Below are 18,264 nucleotides of genomic sequence, written 5' to 3'. Positions count from 1 at the left end.
ATTGAAAACTAAAGCATGTTCACTTTACAAAAATATAAAGCAGCCAAATCTCTTATATGAGGAGCTGCGATCAAAACAATGAAATTTAAAAGGCAGATTTGTTCGCGATGTCCATTAAATACGTTTATTGCCCTTCGTTGTCATTTAAAAAGGTACAACACACGTGACGTCATGTAAAAGACACACAGGTTCGGCGTCATGTCAGCCAGCTGAAACAAACAATAACAGCAAACTCTTTACAGTTACTTTTACACAAAACTCGTATTTCCATAGTGAACTGTTGCGGTTGAGGTCAGTGCATCAAGCGGTCAGTTGTCACAGGGTTTGAATCGCGCTTATGAACAATTATCTTCAGTTTACATTGACAACATACAGTAGCGCTTCATGTCAGAGTCAGTCACGGTACAGTGGTTAAAATAAATATCACGATCTGAATGGGTCGTCAGTTGTGTGTCCTTCCTTTTAAATGGCAGCAGCAACTTTTCAATTAAAATGTTTTAACTAAAGTGCATCCATAGTTTATTTAGGGGGGGAGATTTTCTCCGTTACAGCGACAATATTGCTTCACTGATTTGAGAGTCAGGCACGTACGGTCCCGAGAGTGACAGGAGGTTATAATCGATGACAGAAGAATGTTGTCACGGTTGTTTTTCAGTCACAAAAGAATGAGAGAGGCCTGATTTTAAATGGTTCTGCTCTGAGATGTTTACTTTGGATGATAGCTCTTGAAATTCTTACATTACAAAGTGCCTGGAGGACTTATTGTGATGTTTGACCACACCAAATCCATCATCCTCATATCAGTTTCGATTTAATAGTGCACAGGAGCACAATTAAAATTCTAGATTTGAATCCGACCCATTTGGCACTAACTTCCTTCCAAAAAAATCCTGCAGCTTCACCAAAATTCCCACAAAATGTGGGCCAGAGGCTTTTCTATTGTTAAACCGTCTGAGAAAACAAAAGCCATGACATTAAAAAAAAAGGGCTCGATCATCCTCTGAATCCTCTCTTAAGCCCTCTTTATAAACTGGCATGTGTGACGCAAATAAGCAACAATGTCTGACAGTTAGTGCTGTGTATGGTTTTTAAAAAAGAACAATCAGTATTAACAGAAACAAGGGCAGAGAACCGGCTTTGAATCTAAAATAACAGTGTTTGCATTATGCCCACTGCCCGCCTCTCTGTAGACGCTTCACTTGCATCAGGAAAAGATAAACGTTTGTATTCATTATTTCAAAGATCAAGAACTCTTGGGGCTATTTTCAGTTTTCTGATCCAAAGCTTTATCCAAAACCTAATTCATACTTATGGTCAGTAGGGAAAGAGCTGATCTTTATGAAATAAAAAGATTTGCACTGATGATTGCCGTTCACAGCACGCGGACATATGTCGTCACTGTTCTGTAAAACATGCTTCTCCAAAACTTGGCACGCTATATGGGGTTTTTCAGAAAAGCCGCTGGGTATTTAAATAGACTATTTATCTTTTAGATGGAGAATTTCTGCAACATTTTGTATGCAAAGGAACGTTCAATCCTTTAAGTTTATCTGGAGAATTCAGGATGATCTGGATTTGGAGCAGTTGGATTTTTACACAGCAGGAACGATATGTAAAAAGACCGTAAAGATTAGTTATTATTATCATACTGAGATCTGGGCTCAGAAACCAACACTAGAGGTGTTCAGATTGTCTGTCAGAGAACATTTCTTTTCACTGTATTTAGATGTAGCTCTTAAGCTGGTTTTGCAGTAGGAAACAAACCATAAAAGTTCAAGTGTGCCTTCAAGTGAATAAATCCAGCTGAAGCTTGTGCTGCAGCTGCATCCACAGAATCAAGTCACTGGGATGATCAGGCGCATAGAAAACCGCCAGCGCTCTTCTCCCACGTACTAATTGGAATCGGAAGTTGGAGTAGCTGCTCGGCTGCCAACTGCTCTGAACCGTATTCATGAGTCATTTAAAGTCAAGTCGGTGTATATTCACCAACTGTACATGTACAGTATCAAACGTGGCGTGCTGTCCAGTCCAATCCATGATAGACGGCTCTACAGAGTGTCAGTTGAAAAAAGCCCAAGGAAGCGACGGCGTGTCGCCCCTCAATGGAAGGTGGGAAGGTTAACAAGAACCACATTCTCAAAACGAACCCGTCAGTCTTCTCTCTTCTAAAACTCCTAACTGGTTTGTTTTGCAAATGCACGTCTGGTTAACTTCCCCAATAACACTAAAGGAGCAGACGCTCCCCTGCAGTGGTAAAAAAACACTGCGCTGAACGAGCTGTAAGAATACTGTTGGTTCGGATTAAATTAAAAAACAACATTCAGGTCACATTCAGAAAGTCACATGCTTTAGGGAGATCGTGCTCTTCTTTTTGTCCCGTCCCATTTCTTCATAAAAGAGTCCAGAGAGGGATTGAAATGAGTCAGGAAAACAAAGTTTCAGCAATAAATCTGCCATAAAAAGTTGATTTTCAAGCCGAAAATGTGGGAGAAGGTAGAAAATGAGGTCCGGTTTTTCACAGGATGCAGAAAAAAAAAGCAGTCTCATTAGCACTAACTAAAAAAAAATGAACCAGTGAAAAAGCTATTCACGATGTAGTATCCAACAGCACCCACGTCAGGGTCTCCCACAGTCTTTCAGATGTGAGCCTCATCATTTCACACTGGACGGTACAAAGTGGCACTGGTCACGTGTGTAACTTCACGATCCGTATATAAGAGGCTGGTAAAGGTCATTGAGAGGGTGAACACCTCCGCAGTGTGTTTGTATGCGTGTGTGTCAGAGACAGTCTCCCCCGTCTCCATGACAGCAGCAGATGGAGCCTGCCTGCAACCAGTTCGTATGATCCTCCGCCTCCCATTGGCCGCTGCACAAATCCATCAAATCCAAAGCCCGGTTGGTCCTGGCCCTGCGATCGCCTCAGTGTGTGTCGAAGCAGGGGGGGTGGGGCAGCAGCGGGGGGGTGGGGCAGCAGCGTGCGGATCACAGAGGGAGTAACGGCACGCTAAGTGATCTTCTCATGCTGGATCTGGTAGTAACACGCCTGTAGGTGGATAGTACAAGCACATAAATCCCTTTAAAACCAGGAGGTGATTAACTGGTAGCGTAACTGAACTCTTTCAATTTTCATCCTTGTTTGTAGTCAATAACAAAATCCATTTTTCTTAGCATTGTAGAGTTAAATCTAAACGAGCTGTCTGTTATACGAAATGACAGGAAACTCTGCATTACCTTGAGCGTGGTGAACATGATTCCATGCTCTCCGTGCTGGACGCTGGGGTCCATCAGGTCTTCGATCAGGCTGACCTCTGACCCCAGGTTCCTGATACTGAAGATTAAAAACAACACTGAATCTGATAGCCGAGCTGCAAACATTATTATTTGTACGTGTATGTGTAGTGTGTGATAGAATTTGGTCGGGGGCTGACCGAGCTCGCAGCACAACGTAGAGGAAGACGGGGAAGAGGTCGTCCATGGACCACAGGAAGTCTTGCTTCAGCAGTGACTGGACCTCCTGCGTGATCTCCTCGAAGGTGAGCTGGATCACCTGCAGCTTGTCAGACGGGGTGAACGTCGTGCTGCAAACACACAACAAACAAATTGTAATTGAACTGTGAAGTGTTTGTCAATCTATTAATACAATTTATTCGTGCAACATGAAGGAAACTATATCTGCATTTCACGGAGCTGTCTTCGGAATTATAATAATAAATCTGCACAGTTCCTTTGTTTCTACAACTAAATAAACAGGTTCCTCTGGTGTCAGTCAAACACGGTGCAGTTTATTTAAGATGAAAAACCACATTAGCTCTTTAGGCTTGTGTAAATATGTAACTTGTTTTACAGTTGGTAAAGAGTGTTACCTAATCTGCTGCAGAGTTTCCACTGCAGAAGCAAAGCAGGCGTCTTTGGTGCTGGAGAGAACCTGTCGGAGACACATGGGCAGTTAATACTTAGAAAACCGACAAATATTTACATTTGAGGAGCTGGACATAGAAACTTATAAAGCTTGATCTGAATGCCAACTTCTGTTTGAGACTTCCTAAATTAATTGTGTGATTGTAAATGAAGTACCTGGCTTTTTGTTGTGGAACAATCAAAATGTACCTGCTGCTTCTCCCCCAGTGCAGGCAGGGAGACAGAAATGGAAACAGGCCAGAACTTTCTGAGGTAGGAAAGAAAGCAGAGAAAGTATTTGTTGAGGATTCAGACGGAAAAACAGGGTATTAATCTCTTTCCCAGTGTGGCACGTACTGCTGGACGCCCAGGAAGGCAAGGAGGGCGAGGTCAGCCTGCTTGTTGAGGCGCAGGACGCAATCCCAGTAGACGCCGTCTTCCTTCTCTTTGTCGAGAGCGTAGAGGGTGAAGAGTGGCGGGTAGAGACGAGGCAGTAGGACGGGAAGCAGCAGAGCCGAGCAGCTCACCACACGGCTGAGTGCAGAGGACACACAGGAGAGTTATATAAGAACAGCTGATGTCTGCAGCATCACAAAAAAAGCTTTAAAAAGAGACACTGTTCATTTACACAGGTTTGGGGGACTGCAGTGGGGCATCAGTGGAGCCCGGCTCCTTCTTGTCCTGGAGGTTGGTGCTCGGCTCTGGAATCTGGCCGCCCTCCTCTGGCAGGTCTGGGAACAGAAACCTGCAGAGGATTCAAGAACCCATTAAGAATACATCAAGAAGAATATGTGCTAAAATAATGATGGAGACTGGATATGAGGTTGTTTATATCCCTGTGTCAATAAGTGCAAAACATGTTGACTTCCCTCTGTTACCATTTTATTGATTAGCTGATAAGCTTTAAGCAATTTACTTGACTGATTAACTTAACTTGATCGTGTCCTAACTTGCGACCCCTTATATTAAATCAATCAGCTCACCCAAAACATATTTTACCCTGTTTCATTTCATTTCAACAAACAGCTGATCAATTGATTAGATGATGCACAGAAAATTAATCAGCAACTGTTTTACTAATTATTCGTTATTTGGTTTTCTGCTCTTCTTTGTCTCAGGTTAGTGTAAATTGTATAAAACCGGGCTTTTGCAATTTGATGCATTAGAATTTAGTTTTTCTTCTACTTTCATATCCTGTTAATGCAGCTAAGAAAAACACATTTATTATATTATATATTATATAAATCAAACCCACAGGCAGTAGCTGTATTGTATGTAAAGTACCTGACAATCTGGAAGATGCGGTTGAGGTAAGACTGGATTTCATTGACAGCCTGAGGCAGGAGTCGCCGGTTAGCGCCCACGCCCACGTAGGTCATCCTGTAGACCGCCACCAGGGTCTCCACCAGCCGTCCCAGTGGGTGGAGTGGGGTGTCGCACGCCTGAGAGTGGGAGACATTTTAACAACCCTGAATAATTATCGTATTTTCAGTGGGAGTGAGGAGAGGTGGGTGGATTCACCTTGATGAGGTAGAGGCGGATGGTGTGATATCTGTCCATAGTGATGGGTCCTTCATGCTGCGGGATGAGCTCCAGACTCTCCAGGGTTCGACTGTGGCTCCGAGAGAGAATCTCCGGCCTGAGACAAATGGAAAATTGTAATATGTTTCAATAAAAACAAATATAACTGCAAAAAAAAAAATAACCTTCATGTTTAACTGATCCAAAAACATATAAATGACAGAGAGAGCGTTTCACAAATCGCATCATGTTGCGTGTACCTGTCCTGGAGCTGCCACCGGTTGGTGGTGAGGGCCACGGCGATATTCTCCCACGCCTTCCCGTTTTCTCCTTGCCCCGGCATCTCGCAGCCCAGCTGACTCCAGCACTCCACAAACGCCGCCTGCCACTTGTCCTCCGAGCACACACACAGACGGCCGAGCTTCCTGCAAGATCCCACACAAGAACACACAAAGGACAGTATATGAAGAATGTAGTAGGGTGAATTAGACGTCCACTCTGGTGATTTCGGACACTGTGAGCTTACACAACATGAGTCTTTTCTTTGTCGGTGTCGAATAGGTGTGGTTTGAAGTAGGAGCCCGTCACCTTGAGGCTGGAGCCCCATTCACCACCAAAGGAGCCCTCCAGGTAGTCACCGTTCGCCATGGTCAGCACACCCTGGGAAATGGCCAAATCAATACATTCAACAACACTGAAATGCGTTTCACTGCTAATACTTGAGTCATTTCTCGGTAGAACAGCCATGTGTAACATTTAGGCAGCTCGCCAAAATGAATCGCACATCCGAAGGAACATGAGTTCTGGTGTTTATGAGTCACCTTCCCGTTCAGGGTCCAGTCGTCAGAGAATTCACCCTCATACGTTGTGTCGTCCTCTGAAAGAAGGATCCCAGCGCCCTAAAAACGACAACATTCAGTCCATCCTTTAAAAATGTTCTCTACTGCTTTTCCATCAAAAGCCTTTCTAATATTGTAAAGAGTATAAAACAGCTTAAATAAGAAATCTTCGCAGAAATATTATAAATTTCCCCCCATTAATATGTCTTCTTGTATGAATAACATAAAACACTAAAATGTGTAAATTCAAAGACAGAAGTGCTCACCATCATTTTATTATCTTTGAAGGTTCCTTCGTAGTACAGGCCAAACTGGGTGACGACCACCCCGGTGCCCTGCCGCAGGTGGTCCTGCCACATGCCCATGTACTTCTCTCCCCTGACAAGCAAACAAACCAACAGCTCATAAACACACAAATCAAGAAAAACAAAATAGGCTCACAGCATTTTATGGTATGTCGTGCAAGATTAGCTTTTCTCATGGAAAAGAAATGGAAAAGAAATTGGATATTTACATCGTGCAAAACCAGACACGTGCTGAAGTTAGAATGGTGCATGGAGTGAACGTACTTTGTGATATCGTCAAAGACTCCGTAGCCGGTCTTCTTGTCCTGCAGCCACTGGCCTATGAAGACGCTGGGAGAGGACGTGTTGAGTTTGCCGCTGCGCAGCATGCCATGGCCGTGTCGCATCCCATCCTGGAAGGATCCATCGTAAACCTCACCACTGGCATACCTGCAGGCAGTAAGACGGTGTGTATTCTGAGCTTAGGAAGCTGAATGCATATCCAACAATTATTTTTCTTCACTGTATTTAGATACATGCCTTATTGTTCCTATATGAACAAAGCTATTGTCATACACTCACTTGTACGTCCCGAGGCCGTGCATCTTCCCATCTTTCCAGTGACCTTGATACTGATCGTTCTTGTTGAGCGTTTTAAAGGGAGCGACAAATTCCCCAAACCTAGACAAGCACGAAGCATGAAGAGGCCATTGGTAAAAATCACGAACTCGGATATTAAGGCTCATAAACAGTGAGTGCACATGATGAGAGATAACAGAGTGGCTTCGACGGCCAGCGCTCACCCATCTTCCAGGCCGTTCTTGAACTCCCCTGTGTATATTCGCCCATCAGGCCATTTTAACACTCCCCTGAAACAGATTAATAAGCTCAGTTAAAATTTACATCACTATTTATTTTCAATAAAAGCTCAGTCGGTGTGTGTGTGTGTGTCTTACCTGCCGTTGGGTTTGCCAGCGAGCCAGCGGCCTTCGTATGTGGCCTCTTTCAGACGCCCATCCTTATAAAAAGTGTAGGATGCCGTCCTGGAGATAGGAGGCTCCAGCTTTGGCCCCGACCCCGGGCTGACTGATGCCGTGTCGTACATGGCTCCGCTCAGCGCCTGGTCCACCGTCTGGTTGATGGAGCGAAGCCACTTGGCCTGGGAGCAAATTCACACATACTTTTAAAGATGTAATTCAGGCCAGTTGAGTTCCCCCTGAATGCAATTGTAGAATGTCTGTTTTGTCAGTCAGTGGCATTCAAAAATGGTCTACCTTCTCCATGGCAGAGGAGGCCAGCAGGGTGAACGTCTCCTCTGGTGTGATCACCTTCAAACCGTATCTACACACACACACACACACGAAAACCCACACATACAGCATACGGTTTTAACCTGGTAACAAATGCTGACTCAAAATGTAATATATTGTATATAATTACAGTTGCATTGGTATCATGCTAAATACAAAATCTACAGGAGTGATTTAATAGTCAAAAAGCTAATATTTTATGTGTTTTATGTGTAATCTTTTAATATTTGTGGTAGGATTTATTATCTTGTTGTTTTGCTCTGATATTATTTACATGTTTCATGTAGCATGATGTATATTTAGAGTGTGTATTTTTTTTGCCTGTTTTAGGTTTTTGACAGAAGGGGACAGTTTCGACTCACGTGCCAGTGTTCTCCTCTGGGATGGGCTCCACCCACAGCGTGGCCAGAGGGAAGACATGATGGGTAGAGAACTGGAGGAGGAAGGATAAATAAATAAAAAAGAAAGCATGGAAAGGGGAAGAGAAGGAGGGAGGAGGACAGAGGGAATACCAGAGAAGAGAGTAAAAAGAAGGGTGATAGTGTTGAGAGAGAAGGGGACATTATTCTCACACCACACATAAAAGCTTAATCGCTGTGAATAAGCATTAATGTGTGTGAACAGAAAGAGGAGGGGAAGTACGTTCCTTCTCTATAACTACATGAAGCAAATCTTACACAAATAACACGACTGTAATTAACTATTAAACAGAACATAAGTCTATAATTTCTAACACTAAGTGGGAGGAAAACCAATTTGTTTCTCTAGGGAAGAGACGCAGTAAAATATAGTAAAAAATGTAATTACCAGGTTTAAAAACATTGATTACGTATATTGTTTCACATGATTTTTCAGGAAGCTGAAAACTATGTGCATGCTCTTATTCACCAACACCCTGAATCTCTTTCATACAGTTAAACAGGTTCACATCACAAGACACAGAGGGTTTACCAGCTCCTGGAGGAATTTAAATAGACAAACCTGATATTTAGATTTTTAACCATCAGAGTAATACATATTTGAAGAGCCCTGACGATGACAAATAAACATTGATAGAACAGGAGAGGATCAGGACAGGAGTCACGCAGTCACTACAGGACAGAGAGGGCAACTGAGATATGCAAGACAACCATGGGATGCAGACCAGAAGAAAGAGGGAGGGAAAGCGGAGAGAAAAAGGAGGACCAACAGGGAGAGAGGGGAAGGAAACTGCTTCGGAGAAATGAGCCAGAAACTGTTTTGTGATTTGAAAGGACATATATTTCAGCAACAGCGGATATTCTATCCTTTCAAACCGAATGGTCAAACCTCACATGAACCAAGGCTTGAAATGTGGTGAAAAAAAGGAATAAAATATGTTTCTTTTAAAAGCCCTGTTTCTTGGTTTTAGCCAGTTCAGCCTCCCATGCAGTCTCCTACAGCAGAGCAGGCAGAGCGTGGAAGCAGAGACAGGGCTGTGTATGTCAAAGTATTTACAGGGACATGTTTGTGTGTGTGTGTTGAAGTACATTTTTCATGTGTTTTAATTTGAATCCCCTACAACAGGGCTGAATCCAATGGCACACAGCCCTGAGCCCTTCACACACACACACTTGCATACACATACACACAAACACACACACAAAAGGAGGAGACGAGGACGAATAGTGGGAGAGTCGGGGTCGCTGTGTTGACATTTGCTTCTGACTGCATACTTACAAGATTTTTACAAGGCGCCACGCCCTGACAGCACAAAGGCAAGCACACACAAACGCTTGAAACACACCAGGTTAGAGTGCCTCAAATATGGCGGCTTTGATTAAAAAGCTAGAAAAACAGTGACAGAGCCAACAGAAGTGAGGAGGTGCGTGCGGGGCTCACCTGTGCGTGGACCACAGCGTCGTTGAAAAGGATGAACCAGTTGACGGAGAACCTCCCGGCGTTCTGCAGGGTCAGAGCCTTGTTGCTGCTCTCGCAGATCAGCCGACGGTGAGGCTTCCTCAGAGAGTCCTGACGGACACACAGTGACACCATTCAGCAAAATCACATGACGCCTCGAGGTCTCAATGTGGATGCTTCACGGTGGTAAGCGAGGAACACATACTCTGAGTGAGTTTACCGTCATTTTGCCAGGGAAGCTCTTCCAGAAGTGAAACGTGTACTCGGCGTCTTTCCTTCTTCTCTTCAGCTGGAGGGCCAACACTTCAAACTTGGAGCAGCTGTCCTGCAGCTTCTGGTAGTCATTGGAGCACTGACAACACACAACGATATTTACCATGAAACAAATGATGTGGTTTTACAAATAGGTCAGATTCCGCTTTTACCACAAGGAATGTTTATACAGGGAGGAAAGCTCCCAGTGCAAACTTGTCAAGGCTATTAGAGGCATTTGTTTTATTAGAGGCAATTTTTGATGCATTAAATTAGGTGACAGTTTGTTTTAAAGATTTTAAGCTTCCTAATAATTTCCTAAAAAGACAGAGGGATGTAATTGTTAAGTTCCCTATCCTATCTGGTACTAATGACAGAGAAAATGGAGACAGTGTTCAGTTAAATTTGTTCCAATTGATGGTCTCTTTTTTTTAATTATTAAGAAATTATGGAGCCTGTAAACTAAATATCTCTGTAAAAATCAATGTTATGTGTGTTTCCCTTACCACTTCGAAGCAGGTGGCCAGTTTGAGCAGCAGCCGGCCGTATTCGCGAAGGTGGTTAGTCGGGAGGTAGAAGAGCGCCGACAGGAGGTCTGCCACGGGGGGGTTCTCCTCGCTGCACTCCGACAGCCGCTGGAGCAGCCCAGGACTCTTCCCAAAGAAATCTCTTTAAAATAAAATGATCTTCTTTAACTGTTGGTTCTGTTCTGTTTCCTATCAGAGTCTGGATCTTGCAGCACCTCATCATGTCCAAGTAAAATATTGTTCTTGTGGATTTTGTGTACTCACAGCGAGGGCTTGGTCAGGGCCTGAACACCTCCCATCACCTGGAAGCTGCCCAGGGTGCTGGAGTACCTTAACAGGGATAAAGAGAGAAGTCTAATTAGTATTTTGTATATTCATCTATTGTATGAAACTATTTGTGTTGATCTCAGTGGCGAAGACATACTCATTATAGGAGTCGAGGAAGATGCTGGCATGGTCGAGGATGAGCAGACTTTTGACATCACGTCCACGCCGCAGGTTGGCCGTGAGGCTTGCGGCGTGCTGCCCGGTCACGTGACACAGGAGGCTGAACTGACCTGCAAGAATCTGCAGGAGGCCGAAGGTCACCTGGCCAAGGGCGGAGCTCAGGGATTCTGGAGAAGGGCGGCGACACGAACAGAACAAATTCAGCTGAGGTTAAAGTGAGATTAAACTTTTGGGACCTCGATATTTCCCTTTGTGTCACTCTCACCCAGCTCCAACAGGGGGCGTATTATCTGTGTCTTGATGCTGCACAGCTTGCAGTAGAACTTCCTCTCGGCTGCGGCCAGCTCGTGGAGGCTGGCGATGAAGCCCATCACGTTTCGGTCCGAGAGCGCCACGCATCGTTTGCCCCCAGCAAACACACTGCTGACATAACCCAGCTGGAAAACACATGAAACAGCATAAAGAAAATACATTTGTTGAATTTCAGCAGTGGGTATTACAAGGAATTTGCAAACATAAATAACCCAATCTGTGAATTTGTCCTTACATGCATGCAGAAAGGCAGCAGTACAGGCTGCGGGGTGTAGCCCCCCTTCCGCTCCTGCTCCTCCTCTCCTTCTTCCTGATGACCTGGCTCCTTGGCCTCACTCTCCTCCTCCGCCTCTTTCACCTGCTGTCCGCTGTAATAAATGATGGGCTGGATGCAGTCGCCGTCTGCCAGGAGGAGGGTGTGTGTATCCCCTGCGCTCACATCCCACACCCGGATGCCCTCCGACAGCTGGACGAGGAGGCAAAAAGTTTGGATGTGAAAAAACAAACACAAACCTCGAGGCATAATGTGTGCGAGCGTGGTGGTTCCCTCACCTTTGCGAGACGCGGGACGGTGCTGGGTGACTCCATGTGTCCAAGCTGACCAGCGCTGTTGTTTCCCCATGAAAATACCTGGAAGAGAAACACATTGATGCAGGCATATACACTAGCTCTCAATGGTTATTGGGAAAAAGAAACAGGTAATGTAATGGAGCTGTAACTGAAGCCGTAGACTGACCTGAGACTGAGCGGTCAGAGCGAGGGAATGACCAGCGCCTGCCGCCACCCGCACCACCTCCTTACTGTTCAGACTCTTGATGCACAGTGGCTGTAATCTGCAAACACACACACACACACACACACACACACACACACACACACACACACACACACACACACACACACACACACACACACACACACACACACACACACACACACACACACACACACACACACACACACACACACTCCTGTCAGCACATTTTAAAAGCCCACAACAGCTTTTAACATCCAGCCGTAACACATTTTCTAACTTGCTGCATCCTACCTGGCCTGGTTGTCCCCGTGTCCCAGCTGTCCGTGCTCGCCGTGGCCCCAGCTCCACACTTCTGTCTGCAGGGTGGGCAGCACGTCCGGGGCCTCGGGGACCGCAGCTCCCAGCGGGGTGAGGGCGACGGCGCGCATCCTGGGGCGAATGGCTTTCCTCAGCAGCCGCGGGGACACTGAATGCATAAATTAAAATGTTTTCCTTAAGACTGAGTTTGCAAATCTGCACTTGTCTCTTTAAATAATGTCTGATATTGGCCAATACTACAAAAAAAAAATACAGATAACGTAGAAGGTGAGACAGAGTTGATGACATGTGGACATGTTTTGATGACAAGCCTAAAACAAAGTATCTAAACTTGTGAATGAATGTCTGGTGCAAAGTCCGGCACAAATCAATGGATGTTATGCATCGTGACATTCGGACTAGATCACATCAGCCAGCTCGTGTAAAAGCACATGCTGTCCCATAGCAAACAACAGGAAGAAGCCTGCAGGCAGCAGACAGAGCAAACACCGATAATGCAAAGGAGAAAGGAGAGAAATTGACTGGTTTTCTTCTTCTTTTTGCTCCTTAACCTAATGAACTGATGTATTCTAAGCAGATGTTACTGCAAAGTGTTAAAGCAGAGTGTTTCAAGTAAATTAATTCATCATAACATAATATTTTAGTGCCGTATTTTGAATTTATTATCTATAACGATTTTAAGATCCCATTAGAGTTGCTAATCTTTTTAGTATATACAAAAAGATTCTCAGCAGATCTAGAATTACCACCTAACTGCTGTATGCCTCCGCCGACTCCTCAAGTTTCAGGATTTATGGGGATGGACAGAACATTATGATTTCACAGTGAAGCTGACCTCTGACTTTATGAAAATAAAATGTCCTCCCTACATTCATTTTTGAGTTATGGCCAAATGCATCGTCATGATATTTCTATCAGACCCGAGTTTCCAACCTTGAAACCGGACTTTAAAACCAGATAATGAAATCCAGAGTAAATGATCCGAGGCCGTCCATGACAGAAATGATGTTAGATTATTATCTACACATGCCTATTTCTGTCCGGGGTCACACAGAGGCGCATCGATCTCTCTACCCTTTTTCTGCTCTGTTAAATCGGACTAACGTGTCCTCCACTCTTCATCATCACAATAATCCTGCTGCCAGATTAACAATGATGGAGGCTCAAAGAAAGATCTGCATTCCTCGCTCAAAATCGACCATTCAAGTAAGCTAAGTTGGCTCAAACTGCACCTACTAACGAATGGCATTCACACGGACACAATGGCACAGTTTGTTTTCACAATGTAGGCACAATATCCCAGAGTTCGATCCGCTTTGAAACGTTACAAATGAGAAAAAGTCTTTAATCCATGTAATTTTATAAGCAAAACTAAATTGTATAATCCATGAAAAATCCTGAATGTGACTATTGACATTATTAGCTTGTTTCCTTTTGCTTTCGCAAACCATGTGTGTGACGTTGCTCTGGATATAACACACAACGACACTACTGTGCACAAAGCATGCAACACAAGGGAAAGACTTTGCAGTGCTCACAAGCATGAACAGAGACACTGACATAGACCTGCACACGCGCAAGGCGTACTTACGCAGCAGGGCATAGGAGGATGATAAGAGGTGAACTGCGTATCTACCCTGTGAGAGGAGTCCCGGGAGCGAGAGGCGGCGCCGCACACTCTCTGCCTCCTCCTCGCGGATGTCTCCCGTGCTGGAGCTCTTCTTGCCCTGCATGGAGTCCTCCTGGCGGACACGCTCTGTGGTGTTGTCGCCTACTCCTGGGACGGTACCGGTAAGCCCAGTGGGCCCGCCGGACCGAGACACCCCAGAGGGCAGGTAGTTCATCATCTTTTTGAGGGACAAGGCCTCGTAGGTGGAGGCGACCCGCTCGCCCACAGCAGAGGCGCAAGAGGCCACTAGGTTGTTGAGTGTGGCTGAAGGCTGGAAGAGAAACACAAGAATCAGGGACAGAGTTTCTGTGAACAGAGTCGGAAAGGACCACAACATCTATATGTATGCAGTGATTATTATGCAGTAAAACTGGCGAACTCACAAGCAGACTGTGCAGTCCTCCTGTCTTCACTTCTGTCTGCGTGCTGTCTGTCAGTTTCTTCAGGTAGTCTTTGACCGCCTGCTCGTCTGGATAGAGTGAACTCTTGACCACTGATACAGCGCCGCCTTCTGACTGAGCACTGGGGTCAGAGTCTGAGCAAGGCAGCACTCCGTTAGCCAAGGTTGTTTCCTCTTTGTCCAGGTCCTGGACGGGGGCAGAGTCAGAGGAGGGGTCCGCACTTGTCTGAGGTGCTGGGGAATCAGAATTTGAGGTGGATGTATGAGAGGAGAGCACGGGCTCAGATGGAGATGTTTTGAGTCCGTGGGCTGCGCCAGGCGTCTCCAGCTTCCTCTCATCCTTAGTTTGCTCTGCGCCAAGGGGGCAGTAGTGACCGTCAGAGATGATGACGTGGTCCTCTTTGTCCGTCATGGTGAACAGCAGCTGGTTACAATGTCTGCATTTGTCCACGGGGGGCCGTTGGACGTCCTGGGATCCCAGGCAGCGCACCAGAGCCAGGCTGTGTAAAGCCCCGCAGGCCACCTGAAGTACATACCTCCCTGCTAAGTGTTCAACCTTTTGGGGCTTACACACGGGAAAGGTGGCAGCATTGAGGCCCAGCTGGCAACCGCTGCCCCATGCCCACACCTCCCGCTGGACCGTCAGCGCCAGGGTGTGCTGTTCCCCACAGGCCAGCTCCAGCACAGGCACCGTCTGCGGGGGACTGGAGTTCGAGTCCACCAGAGCCACCGGAGTCGGGTTGGGGACGGCACTGAGGCCCGACAGGCCACACTGTCCTGCCCCATTGTCCCCCCACATGTGGACGCCGCCATCCTCCGTCACCGCCCCGCTGTGGAAACTGCCAGCTGCAATGGCGACCACACGCTGCCCGCTGAGAGCACATTCCTGGGTGGGTCCTCCGGGGACATGACTCTGCTTCCATGGCAGCTCCCCAAAACTGTACACCTGTCCTCCTGAATTGGAAGTAACAACAACAACAACGAAATCAAAGAGGGATATCTCAAGTTTTGAAATGAAAACAATGACGCCACTCTCTGCAATATTTGTACCTTCCACCAACAGAACTCCGTGTCGTATGCCCAGGGCGACCTGAAGGACGGGCCGAGGTAGAAGCAGCCTGTCTGGGGTGACGCTGCAGGAGTAGCCCTTCCAGGTGTGGAGCAGGCCTCGCTCTCCTCCCTCATCATCCCCAGAGCTGGAAGGAACAGAACCATTTGGAACCATAATGAGTGACTGAGACCACAGAGATGTGTCAGGATTTGGATAGAAGAGTAATGACACTTGTTAGCACGATCCGTTCGAGAAAAAGACCTAATCATAACAGTTGTGAGGGCGATGCAGATTAAAGACACCGAGGTGTGGGCGGCTGACAGAGCCGAAAAGAAGCTGACAAACTTCCTGCAGCATCTCAGGATGTGGCCTGAGCCACTGTTTTACACCCCCCCACCCCTCCTCCTTCTTCCTCCCTCTCTGATAAGCTTTGCCTCCGAACAACAGAGGTTCTGTGGGGGGAAAGCAGAAGCGAGCACAAGTCCATCTGTAGGCGGTGTCACATGGTGATCACATCCAGCCAGAGGAGTTAAACAACCCCCCCCCCCTCCCTCCCTCCCTCCCTCTGCAGGGACCGACCTCTTCCTCTGGGTTTCCATGAGTGGGGCTGGTCACTCCATGTGCATGTCACACACACACACACACACACTTCAGGGGCTGCTGTCACTCCTGGATGCAGACCTGCAACACAATGACACATCTCGTCAGTGCAAATAAAGCATGTGTGCTTTGAGTTACCAAGGGGGAGACCCCTTGCGGCTTATAAACTGGCAGCCAGGAGGGAAACAGTCAGAACAAAAGCAGTTGTGGTTTCATTTCTCCGCTTGTCAACCACCTGACACGCGGAATGACACTTGTCAGAAATTAGCTTGACTCCACGCGACCTCTTACAAAAAGCCATAAATAAACGTTAATCCCTGGCTAGCTATCAGCAGCTAGTCCCGTCCAGCTAACCGAGCTAGCTCAAACCCACATGTGTCACCCCTCGGTTGTATTGGAAACAAGCTAATTCAAGGTGGTTCTTCCTTACCAGCTGGTTCTTAGCTCCGCTCCCCGCGAAACACGCACGTCCGTCGGCTTTCAGCAGCTGCTAACGACCGCTGGTTACGCCGCTCATCTCCTGGTGTTGACACGGAGAGGCGCTGCTAGCTGCAAAGATCGTCTGCGGGGCGGGGAGGTCCGACTCCTCAGCCACGCACCAGCGAGTGTGGTTCCTTAAAGCGATACCAGTCATAAAATACTGATATTAACTCCAAATATACTATAATAATAACTCAAAATCATCATTCATTATTCATACTAGAGATTATAAGTCATAATGTATAGTTATTTCAGGTCAAACATAAACAAGAAATGTGATTAACATAGTGTTTTTAAAAGGTTCAAAGGTTCAATGGCTTTATTGTCATATGCATAAATAAACAAGTTATCAATGAAAATCACTTCTTAGCTCTCTTGTCTCTGCCTGGTGCCGTCAGTTATTAAAACTAAAATATAAATAAAAAAGCGAGAAACATCCAAAGAAAACGAGGAACATTTAAATATATGTATATATGCACATACTGGAAAGGCATTAAAGATAAGATAAGATAACATAAGATAAGATAAGATAAAACTTTATTGTGCCACATACTCTGGAAATTCAGTTGTTACAGCAGCAGGCAGGTCAGAAAGAGGTAAAGACAAGAGAATTTAAAAAGTCTATTAAAAAAAAGGCAATTGAATAAAAATTCAATAAAAAGTGCATAACATACACCTTTCACTGTAGTGGTTTGTATAGAAATGTTATAAAGTAAAAACATTTCTACATAAATATAAGGACATCGTGACACAAATGTGCAAAAGGTAATTTTTTTCCCCGTTAGAAATAGAGCAATTAGTATGAGTAGAGTGCAGTATTTTATATTTCAGATGGTGTTGTAGAGTCTGACAGTTGTGGGAATGCCTGCAGAAGCGTTCTTTGCACTGTGGGGGGAGCAGTCTGCTGCTGAAAGAGCCGCTCAGGGCCTCTACAGTGTCATGTAAAGGGTGAGAGGGGTCATCCATGATGGAATTCAGCTTACAGCCAACACCCTCCTCTCACCCACTTCCTCAGTGGATCATTTAACTGAATGGAGAGAACATGCAAAATCTAATTATAAAACCTTTTTGGGTGTATCCTTTCATGATGTTTTTGTTGTTTGAATGAGGGATACGATTATGTATGTTGGGGAAACAGAAACTTTAACACTTATATCAAAAATGTTAATCATCCACATTTTGGTTCCTTAAGTATAAATAAATACATAAATAAATACATACATACACATAAAAGGTTTTGATTAAACAGGACATAAATAATTAAATGTCTTAAATGTATTTTCAAATGTATTTATTTATTTCAGCATTTATTTCACCTTTTATTTATTTATTTATTCTTTTATTTATGTATGTGTGTATTTATTTATACATTTATTTATTTATACTCAAGGAACCATTTTTCGTCCTCCATACTCGAGGCCTTACCTTCTGCCTCAATATGGTACAGCAAAACCACATCAAAGTGGGACCTCTGTCTTTTCTACCGCTCTGTTGTTGTGACAGATCGACGGAACCCGAGAAGTCTCAGAATAGATAAAGCGCAAAGGTGAAAAAATACGCAAGATAATGCTATTATGCAACATTCAAGTAATTGAACGGGACACTTTGCACTGTTACACAACATGATATGTATAGAAACACTTTAGAAACAAATCTGTGTCAGTGTGGGAAAGAATTGAATCAATCGAGATGCAAAACTGTCGATCTATACACAATTCTCTC

The 18,264-nt window shown here is 45.2% G+C and overlaps 1 protein-coding gene across 7 annotated transcripts; it reads right to left on the bottom strand.

The window, feature by feature from the left end:
* Window positions 1–108: 108 nt before the first annotated feature.
* als2b (alsin Rho guanine nucleotide exchange factor ALS2 b) lies at window positions 109–16,634 on the bottom strand. 7 transcript variants are annotated; one of them, XM_035150279.2, is made up of 35 exons: window positions 16,493–16,634; window positions 16,042–16,143; window positions 15,462–15,607; window positions 14,395–15,365; window positions 13,934–14,282; window positions 12,316–12,490; window positions 12,004–12,100; window positions 11,820–11,897; window positions 11,503–11,733; window positions 11,221–11,392; window positions 10,933–11,122; window positions 10,773–10,838; window positions 10,488–10,650; window positions 9,950–10,081; window positions 9,712–9,840; window positions 9,550–9,573; window positions 8,214–8,284; window positions 7,816–7,882; window positions 7,498–7,700; window positions 7,345–7,410; window positions 7,124–7,222; window positions 6,827–6,991; window positions 6,524–6,635; window positions 6,240–6,317; window positions 5,945–6,078; window positions 5,679–5,843; window positions 5,419–5,536; window positions 5,182–5,339; window positions 4,526–4,642; window positions 4,255–4,431; window positions 4,108–4,165; window positions 3,864–3,925; window positions 3,429–3,578; window positions 3,232–3,328; window positions 109–3,043 (listed from the first exon to the last, which is right to left on the bottom strand). In XM_035150279.2, exons 2-35 carry the CDS (start codon window positions 16,059–16,061, stop codon window positions 3,005–3,007), a joined length of 5,079 nt encoding a protein of 1,692 aa, XP_035006170.2. In that variant the 5' UTR covers window positions 16,062–16,143; window positions 16,493–16,634; the 3' UTR covers window positions 109–3,004. The 7 variants fall into 7 exon arrangements, with proteins under 7 accessions (XP_035006170.2, XP_035006169.2, XP_047195043.1 ...); XM_035150278.2 differs by having other exon boundaries at window positions 4,075–4,165; window positions 9,935–10,081; window positions 13,979–14,282; XM_047339087.1 differs by having other exon boundaries at window positions 13,979–14,282.
* Window positions 16,635–18,264: the final 1,630 nt, after the last annotated feature.

The sequence above is a fragment of the Hippoglossus stenolepis genome, chromosome 24 (assembly GCF_022539355.2).
Source record: "Hippoglossus stenolepis isolate QCI-W04-F060 chromosome 24, HSTE1.2, whole genome shotgun sequence".
Taxonomy (NCBI): Eukaryota; Metazoa; Chordata; class Actinopteri; order Pleuronectiformes; family Pleuronectidae; genus Hippoglossus; species Hippoglossus stenolepis.
Note: the sequence above shows the minus strand (reverse complement) of the source record. Positions and strands in the feature narration are given on the sequence as shown.